This window comes from Salvelinus alpinus, chromosome 30 (assembly GCF_045679555.1).
Source record: "Salvelinus alpinus chromosome 30, SLU_Salpinus.1, whole genome shotgun sequence".
Taxonomy (NCBI): domain Eukaryota; kingdom Metazoa; phylum Chordata; class Actinopteri; order Salmoniformes; family Salmonidae; genus Salvelinus; species Salvelinus alpinus.
Genome location: NC_092115.1, coordinates 36831251 through 36840910, shown reverse-complemented (window position 1 = coordinate 36840910; position 9660 = coordinate 36831251). Strand labels below are relative to the sequence as shown.

Sequence of the window (9660 nt, the reverse complement as noted above, 5' to 3'; positions counted from 1 at the left end):
AGAGCTCCATCTGTTTTGAGAACCATGTTATTTTGGAATTAATATGCGTCACATATCAGTTTGCCAACAATGTCAAAACATTTTCATTGAGTTAATAAAGCCGCATACAAATATGGTCTCTTTTTGCTTTCTTGAGTAAGGCAGCTCCAAAATGCAGGTGTTTCAGCCTAATCAATATGCTTTCCAAAATATCAGTCAGAATCAATCCATAAACACAGATATGTCAAACAATCAATTGTTCCATCACTAGCATTCATTTTGAAATTGCCAGCTTGGAGTTTATTCTTTCCTGTGTAGCAAACAGCATGATATAGGACTTTGTTTGATTTATAACCAAATACAACCTATTTTAGACCATGCCCCCAAATATGCCATGCCCCCAACTACAAGATTTTCAGACAAGATAGAACGGCCAAAGGGGGCGGTGTTGCAATCTACTGCAAAGATTGCCTGCAGAGTTCTGTTTTACTATCCAGGTCTGTTCCCAAACAATTTGAACTTCTACTTTTAAAAATCCACCTCTCTAAAAACAAGTCTCTCACCGTTGCCGCCTGCTATAGACCACCCTCTGCCCCCAGCTGTGCTCTGGACACCATATGTGAACTGATTGCCCCCCATCTATCTTCAGAGCTCGTGCTGCTAGGCGACCTAAATTTGAACATGCTTAACACCCCAGCCATCCTATAATCTAAGCTTGATGCCCTCAATCTCACACAAATTATCAATGAACCTACCAGGTACCACCCCAATTCCGTAAACACGGGTACCCTCATAGATATCATCCTAACCAACTTGCCCTCCAAATACACCTCTGCTGTTTTCAACCAAGATCTCAGCGATCACTGCCTCATTGCCTGCATCCGTAATGGGTCAGCGGTCAAACGACCTCCACTCATCACTGTCAAACGCTCCCTGAAACACTTCAGCGAGCAGGCCTTTCTAATCGACCTGGCCGAGGTATCCTGGAAGGATATTGATCTCATCCCGTCAGTAGAGGATGCCTGGATATTTTTTTTAAATGCCTTCCTCACCATCTTGAATAAGCATGCCCCATTCAAGAAATTTAGAACCAGGAACAGATATAGCCCTTGGTTCTCTCCTGACCTGACTGCCCTTAACCAACAGATAAACATCCTATGGCGTTCTGCATTAGCATCGAACAGCTCCCGTGATATGCAACTTTTCAGGGAAGCTAGAAACCAATATACACAGGCAGTTAGAAAAGCCAAGGCTAGCTTTTTCAAGCAGAAATTTGCTTCCTGCAACACAAATTCAAAAAAGTTCTGGGACACTGTAAAGTCCATGGAGAATAAGAACACCTCCTCCCAGCTTCCAACTGCACTGAAGATAGGAAACACTGTCACCACCGACAAATCCACTATAATTGAGAATTTCAATAAGCATTTTTCTACGGCTGGCCATGCTTTCCACCTGGCTACCCCTACCCCGGTCAACAGCACTGCCCTCCCCTCTGCTACTCGCCCAAGCCTTCCCCATTTCTCTTTCTCCCAAATACAGTCAGCTGATGTTCTGAAAGAGCTGCAAAATCTGGACCCTTACAAATCAGCCTGGCTAGATAATCTGGACCCTTTCTTTCTAAAACTATCTGCTGAAATTTTTGCCACCCCTATTACTAGCCTTTTCAACCTCTCTTTCGTGTCGTCTGAGATTCCCAAAGATTGGAAAGCAGCTGCGGTTATCCCCCTCTTCAAAGGGGGGGACACTCTTGACCCTAACAGCTACAGACCTATATCTATCCTACCCTGCCTTTCTAAGGTCTTCGAAAGCCAAGTCAACAAACAGATTACCGACCATTTCGAATCCACCATACCTTCTCCGCTATGCAATCTGGTTTCAGAGCTGGTCATGGGTGCACCTCAGCCACGCTCAAGGTCATAAACGATATCTTAACCGCCATCGATAGGAAACAATACTGTGCAGCCGTATTCATTGACCTGGCCAAGGCTTTTGACTCTGTCAATCACCACATCCTCATCGGCAGACTCGACAGCCTTGGTTTCTCTAATGATTGCCTCGCCTGGTTCACCAACTACTTCTCTGATCGAGTTCAGTGTGTCAAATCGGAGGGTCTGTTGTCCGGGCCTCTGGCAGTCTCTATGGGGGTGCCACAGGGTTCAATTCTTGGACTGACTCTCTTCTCTGTATACATCAATGATGTCGCTCTTGCTGCTGGTGATTCTCTGATCCACCTCTACGCAGACGACACTATTCTGTATACTTCTGGCCCTTCTTTTGACACTGTGTTAACAACCCTCCAGGCGAGCTTCAATGCCATACAACTCTCCTTCCGTGGCATCCAATTGCTCTTAAATACAAGTAAAACTAAATGCATGCTCTTCAACCGATCGCTGCCTGCACCTGCCCGCCTGTCCAACATCACTACTCTGGACGGCTCTGACTTAGAATATGTGGACAACTACAAATACCTAGGTGTCTGGTTAGACTGTAAACTCTCCTTCCAGACTCACATCAAACATCTCCAATCCAAAGTTAAATCTAGAATTGGCTTCCTATTCCGCAACAAAGCATCCTTCACTCATGCTGCCAAACATACCCTTGTAAAACTGACCATCCTACCAATCCTCGACTTCGGTGATGTCATTTACAAAATAGCCTCCAAAACCCTACTCAATAAATTGGATGCAGTCTATCACAGTGCCATCCGTTTTGTCACCAAAGCCCCATATACTACCCACCGCTGCGACCTGTACACTCTCATTGGCTGGCCCTCGCTTCATACTCGTCGCCAAACCCACTGGCTCCAGGTCATCTACAAGACCCTGCTAGGTAAAGTCCCCCCTTATCTCAGCTCGCTGGTCACCATAGCAGCACCTACCTGTAGCACTCGCTCCAGCAGGTATATCTCTCTGGTCACCCCCAAAACCAATTCTTCCTTTGGCCGCCTCTCCTTCCAGTTCTCTGCTGCCAATGACTGGAACGAACTACAAAAATCTCTGAAACTGGAAACACTTATCTCCCTCACTAGCTTTAAGCACCAGCTGTCAGAGCAGCTCATAGATTACTGCACCTGTACATAGCCCATCTATAATTTAGCCCAAACAACTACCTCTTTACCTACTGTATTTATTTATTTATTTTGCTCCTTTGCACCCCATCATTTATATCTCTACTTTACACTTTCTTCCACTGCAAACCAACCATTCCAGTGTTTAAAAAAAAAAAAATTGTTTTACTTGCTATATTGTATTTACTTCGCCACCATGGCCTTTTTATATTTTTTTTTATTTATATATATATTTTGTTTGCCTCCCTTATCTCACCTCACTTGCTCACATTGTATATAGACTTATTTTTCACTGTATTATTGACTGTATGTTTGTTTTACTCCATGTGTAACTATGTGTTGTTGTATGTGTCGAACTGCTTTGCTTTATCTTGGCCAGGTCGCAATTGTAAATGAGAACGTGTTCTCAATTTGCCTACCTGGTTAAATAAAGGTGAAATAAAAAATAAAAAAATAAATATGGTAATGGACCCTAACCAGCACATTGCCACCATCTACATTTCAAAGTGCAGTAATGATTGTACCTTATATATAATATATTGGGTAGAAAAATGTAGTATGTGCCATAAGCGCATCTGAAGTATCATATAAGTATAATTGCAGAAACTGTCATTGGTTCTACCTGGAACCAGAGGGCTCTTCATGAGAGGGTTCTATGGAGAGGGTTCTATGGAGAACCCAATTTGATTCCCCTACAGGGACAAAAAAAACAGGGTTCATTGTGAGAGGGTTCTAAAAAATCTAACGGTTCTATGTGGCACCCAAAAGGGTTCTACCATAGTGACAAATTACAAAATATCTGTTGGTTCTAATTATTTAGCAATATCTATAATACCCACAGAGCTGGTGGCCTAGCAGGAAAGTCAGGTTCCTGGCAACTGACAGGTTGTGAGTTCAAATCCCAAGAGAGGTTGTCTTTCAAGTAATCATAATATGGCAGCATACTGCCCCTTATAGAAGTAATACCTTAATCCAGCTCTAAAAATACAGCAATGTGTTGTATATTTACTGTATTTTCATTGCAACTAGTAGCCATGATTTTTTTTTACAGTGTAATGAAAACCCTTTGGCTCTGTCAGTGTAATGAAGAACCGTACAAATGTTAATTCAAAGGGTTATTCAGTGACCCATATTGAAAGGTCTTTCACAGCCCCAAAAAGGGTTACCCTGGCCTGCAGGGACAAAATTAAAAACACTTTTTATGGGTGGTGCTTTGGGTATCTTAATTTTCCAAATGGAGTAGATGATGGAATGATCACTGAAAGAACACGTGAATGTATAATCCTGCCAGTACGTGTCACCAAGATCCAATCCACCAGTCCCATTATGAGTTTGTGTATTGACTCTGGTTGGTACTTTAATTCAGTAAAGTACATATTTTCAATAGTTTTATAATCCTTGGCAGATTCTTATTGAAGTCACCTAACATGATCCCTTCATTTGACCAATGCATTCAATTACTGTGGTGATAATATTGTTTATGGAGTCTACTTGGGCATTGGGTGATCTGTAAATGTTACCAATCATCAATGACTTGTTCTCATGTAGTTATTTTAACAAAAAAACGTCAACATGTAGAGGGACAATCTCACGTGAAATCTTCATAGACAGTAATTTATCGAGGACATAGGTTTCTACTCCCCCACCTAGAGTGCACCTATCAATTCTATATAATATGTAACCCTGGATTTTTAACTCAGTGTCAGAAATGTTCCTACTCAACAATGTCTCTAAAATTGTTAATAGATCAACATCAAATCAAATCACATTTTATTTGTCACATGGACCGAATACAACAGCTGTAGACCTTACAGTGAAATGCTTACTTACAAGCCCTTAACCAACAATTTAGTATTTACTAAATTAAACTGAAGTAAAAAAATATATATATAAAACATCTTGGTCAGAGCCTTGGTTACATCCACCCTGCTTGCAGAGATTATTCGTCCCTGTGTGGATGACTATGTGAGTCGGTGGTCTCAGTCTCTGCTCTGCCAGGATCCCAAGAGCTGACTGCATAGTTGGGCACCAGATCTTCCTCACTCCTCTCTTTGGGAACAGGTGTCTTCCATCAAGATATTTGTCGTTGGAGTCACACAGGATGACAATGTTGTCCCCTGTGTGCTGCTCTGGCAGTGTGCTGCTCTGACTGGGTGCTGCTCTGGCTGTGTGCTGCTCTGGCTGTGCACTGCTCTGGCTGGGTGGTGTCTGGCTGTGTGCTGCTCCGGCTGTGTGGTGCTCTGGCTGTGTGGTGCTCTGGCTGTGTGGTGCTCTGGCTGTGTGCTGCTCTGGCTGTGTGGTGCTCTGGCTGTGTGCTGCTCTGGCTGTGTGGTGCTCTGGCTGTGTGGTGCTCTGGCTGTGTGCTGCTCTGGCTGTGTGCTGCTCTGGCTGTGTGGTGCTCTGGCTGTGTGGTGCTCTGGCTGTGTGCTGCTCTGGCTGGGTGGTGCTCTGGCTGTGTGCTGCTCTGGCTGTGTGGTTCTCTGGCTGTGTGCTGCTCTGGCTGTGTGGTGCTCTGGCTGTGTGGTGTCTGGAGTGATGCTCTCCATGGGGCAGGGGTTGAGAATATGTTTTTGTGTGCTAGTGCTGTGGTTGTTGGGTGTGTGGCTGTCAATGCAGGGTGTTGAATGCAGCGTGCGATTCAACAAACATTCAAGCGGCACAAGCAATGAATTAAAAGTAAAAAAGGCACATTTGACAAACACATTTACAAAAGAATTGTGGCAGAGAAGTTGGGTCTAGTGAGAAACTTGTCTCACATAAGGTGCACTGAATATTGTAGTGATTGTTTCAGGTGGTCCCATATGCAAGTAGAGGAGCAGATCTATATATCAATCAAAACATGTAAGCAGTCTGTGTGCAGGAGTGCATCGTCATGATGAGTGGTTAGCATGTGCAGTGCAACCCTGCATATGAGTGTCTATTTTCCTTTCATCACAACATTGCCCCCAGTGCTGCTGAAAGACAACGTCTCTTTGAGTCTCTTTCCCTCCCTGTCCCTGGTTGTCGGCTGGCCCTTCCTTATCCCAGTGTCCAGAGATGTCCCTTCAAAGAGGCGAGCCATAAAGGCCATGCCGTCCCCTCTGATGTAGGACTTCCCAGCGAATGTGTAGAGAATAGGGTTGGCACAGCTGCTGATGAAGGCCAGAGCGGAGGTCACAGCACGACTGGGCCGCCATATCCTATATAGTCTGCAGAGGGAGGGATACAGTTCATGTTGCCATTAGTCTTTTTACTATCATTGTATGGTGGTGCTTATGTTATATTAAAATGGAAGGGGAAATGTTGGGTCAGTTGGTGAGCACTTACCTCTTTTTTATTGGTGAAGTGTCATCAAAATGCTCAGCCACCACCTAGGAGAGGCAACCACAGAGCAAAACCTTTCATTCATTCCTTCACTGTAAAATAGTACAACTTCCTATGCTACTCTCCACATTCTGAGTGAAACGTCAAAATAACCAATCCCATATGATCACACACCTGTATTATGTTGATGATGTGATAGGGCAACCAGAAGATGGCAAACATCACAACGATGGCCAGGATGAGATTCTCACTGCGGACCTTGCGACGGAATTTGGTCTGTCTGAGGCGTCTCAGGATGCAGACATAGCTGCTCACTATAATCCCGTACGGAACCAGGAATCCCACTACTGTCTCAAAGGTGTACTGGAACACCAACTGAACATGAAAAATGAGGTAACGATTAACTGCACACATGTAATGATAGCATAGTGGAATACCAGGCGTGTTTGAACATGAATGAGTCTGTCATAACAAGATCTCGAGCAAAAATGTACGATTGGATAGGATTCATGATTTTAGTAGTCATATCATGACCGTACCTGTATCAACATATAGACCTCTTCCCAATCCTAAATAACAATGTACTTAAACCAGAACAATATATTATGTATCTAACTCCACTGTTAACTTAATATTCACTTATCTCTTAAACTTACATGCTGAGGCACTCTGTGATCTGAGGCACACACCCGTTGGGTTTTGTTCAGTTCGTTATGATCATCCCTCTGCTCCCTGAACACCAGAGCTGGGATAGCCATGAAGAACACCAGGACCCAGAGCACAACTATTGCCCGCACTACCATCTTCTTGCTGGCCAGGGCCGCTACTCGCTGGGGCCAAACCACTGCCACCAGCCTGTGCAGGCTCATCAGCGTGATGAGGAAGATGGAGGCATACATGTTCAAGTTGCACAGGTAAAACACCCCCTTGCACATGTAGGTGCCAAAGTCCCAGTTCTGCCTAGCCAAATAGATGATGAAGAAGATGGTGAGGCACATGAGGGAGCCGTCGGCGCACGCCAGGTTGAGGATGAGGAGGGTGGTGACGGAGCGTCGGCGGGCACGGGCCAGGATACTCCAGATGATGAAGAGGTTCCCTGGAACGCCGAGGAGGAAGACCAGGCCCAGGATGAGGGCCCCAATGGCTGTGGTGGCGTTGTTACTCACAACGCTGGGATCCTCAACAGTGCTGTTCGAGAACAGGACAATGATGTCATCTTTGATCTCTGTGTCATTGAAGACATCAAGGGAGGAGATGGATGAGTCGGAAGAACGAAGGAAGTCACTGTCATTGGCCATTGGGAATGTTATTGATTCTGAGGGAGAGAGGTGAACAGAGAAAGAGAAAGAGTCATACATAGTACTATTTGGGTGAAATTCGACCTGTTCTTATGAAGCTTTGATTTGGGAAGTGGCATCGAGCTTGATCTTCGAACCCAAGTTAGGTTGATTGTTTTGCATATTACATATTGTTTTCACCAATTGAATCCAAGTGCCAAAGGGTTGGACTACGGTTTGATTTGGGATTGGAGATACATAGCTCTCTCTATCTTCTATTACTCTTCTCTCCTTGCGGTAGACAATGTTTTTGCAGCACACATAAAATGTGATGCCACTGAATCAGGCAAGCAAATATTCACATTAGGCCTCCTGGCCAACAGTATACTGGCAGAGCACTGAGACGACATGCTAAAACATGCTAAATGTTAACACTGCTCCTTCAAAAGACTCTCTCTTTCTCTCACAATACTCAACATTGGCACAATCCTTTCCTCCTATCATCAAAGGCATTGTACTTGTCTTCCTCCGTGCTGTAAGTTCTGTTTCTAACTTTCTGTCAAGCTATGGAGAGGAAGGACACCAAATAATGGTTCAAAGAAGTGGAAATCGTCACACTAATTTGACAGGCTATTAACAGGGCAACAAGTTTCCCCTCTTCCAGTTATTTTAACAAAGAAAAAAGGAAAAAAAGAAAGAAATTTAAGCAGTTAAAATAGTATTGTATTATAATTGTACTATATGCTGGTTGAATTTCTAAAAAGAATACAACTGTTCTTTGGGAATGTGAGAACATAAAATACACCCTACTTTCCAGACTATGACATTATAGCAGCTTTTGTGTATTTCAAAAGCAGATCAGTGTAGTAGACATGTGTAAACATGAAAACCAAGGCAGAGTTAGGTCAACAGCAAGGAACACAGAACCACACAGAGACAGGAAGGGCTCACCAACACATGGAGAAGAGGGGGAGAGAGGAGACAGAGGAGATGGAACTTGATATAATGAGAAAATATATGAAGAAAAGAGGAAAGAAATGTAAAGTTTTGTAAAGGAATGAAAAGAGAATGGAAAATGAATGAGGAATGATTAAAGAGATATGGAGAGAAAGAGAGAGAGAAAGAAAGAGAGAGAGAGCGAGACAGAAAATGAGAATGAGCATACAATGAGAACACATTATGTGCCAGATAAAAGTTCAGGAGATTTGCAGCCACTCACCTTATTACACAATTAAGCATTTAGAGGATGATGAAGAGCAATGGATCTGAGTAGGGCATGTATTATGTGGTGGGATCAGTTTTCTATTTTTCTATGCTCTCTGTTTCTTTCTCTTTTCTGACAGCTCGTATCCCACTCCCTCTCTCTTTCTAACAGTCTATGTTCTTCTTTACAACTGCTTTCCCGTTAATGTGTCTAATAAATGTGCTGCCCCACGCTGTGAGGGGCAAGAGAGGTGTGTCCTAACTACTTTTTTTCTCGCTCTCTCTCTCTCTCTCTCTCTCTCTCTCTCTCTCTCTCTCTCTCTCTCTCTCTCTCTCTCTCTAACCTCTATTTAACTAGGCAAGTCAGTTAAGAACAGATTCTTATTTACAATGATAGGCAACCCCAGCCCAGCCCCAGACAACGCTGGACCAAATGTGCACCGCCCTATGGAACTCCCAATCATGGCCAGTTGTGATACAGCCTGGAATCAAACCAGGGTCTGTAGTGACACCTCTAGCACTCAGATGCAGTGCCTTAGACCACTGCGCCACTCGGGAACCCAAATGATACTTCATCTGCTAGCGAAATGTAATAACAATTATGTTATTATGCTTGCAAAATTTGGAAACAACAATTGCTGTACAAATTGTTACAATCTTTAAACATTTCCCATTCTCATCCATCACAGTGGATATTTCTGTATCCTCAGGGTACCTTTAAGAGTGTGTTGATGACGCAAACATACAATTTTCACAATTATGATCCACCAAACCACACAAACGCAAACATGTACACAGAGAGAGTGTTAGACACTAATCACACACATGCAC

At 43.6% G+C, this 9660-nt stretch overlaps 1 protein-coding gene across 2 annotated transcripts; it reads right to left on the bottom strand.

Moving 5' to 3' along the window:
- Positions 1–4799: 4799 nt before the first annotated feature.
- LOC139560082 (leukotriene B4 receptor 1-like) lies at positions 4800–9038 on the bottom strand. Of its 2 annotated transcripts, XM_071376581.1 has the most exons (5): positions 8846–9038; positions 7006–7664; positions 6524–6724; positions 6353–6396; positions 4800–6234 (listed from the first exon to the last, which is right to left on the bottom strand). In XM_071376581.1, the coding sequence occupies exons 2-5, from the start codon at positions 7645–7647 to the stop codon at positions 5964–5966; spliced, it is 1158 nt and encodes a 385-aa protein (XP_071232682.1). In that variant the 5' UTR covers positions 7648–7664; positions 8846–9038; the 3' UTR covers positions 4800–5963. The 2 variants fall into 2 exon arrangements, with proteins under 2 accessions (XP_071232682.1, XP_071232683.1); XM_071376582.1 differs by lacking the exon at positions 6524–6724.
- Positions 9039–9660: the final 622 nt, after the last annotated feature.

Coding starts and splice junctions, on each gene's coding strand:
- LOC139560082 (XM_071376581.1), bottom strand. CDS start 7,647: ATGGCCAATGACAGTGACTTCCTTCGTTCTTCCGACTCATCCATCTCC. Junction 6,725..7,005: donor ATCACAGAGTGCCTCAGCAT/GTAAGTTTAAGA, acceptor TTTCATGTTCAG/TTGGTGTTCCAGTACACCTT. Junction 6,397..6,523: donor ACATCATCAACATAATACAG/GTGTGTGATCAT, acceptor TGCCTCTCCTAG/GTGGTGGCTGAGCATTTTGA.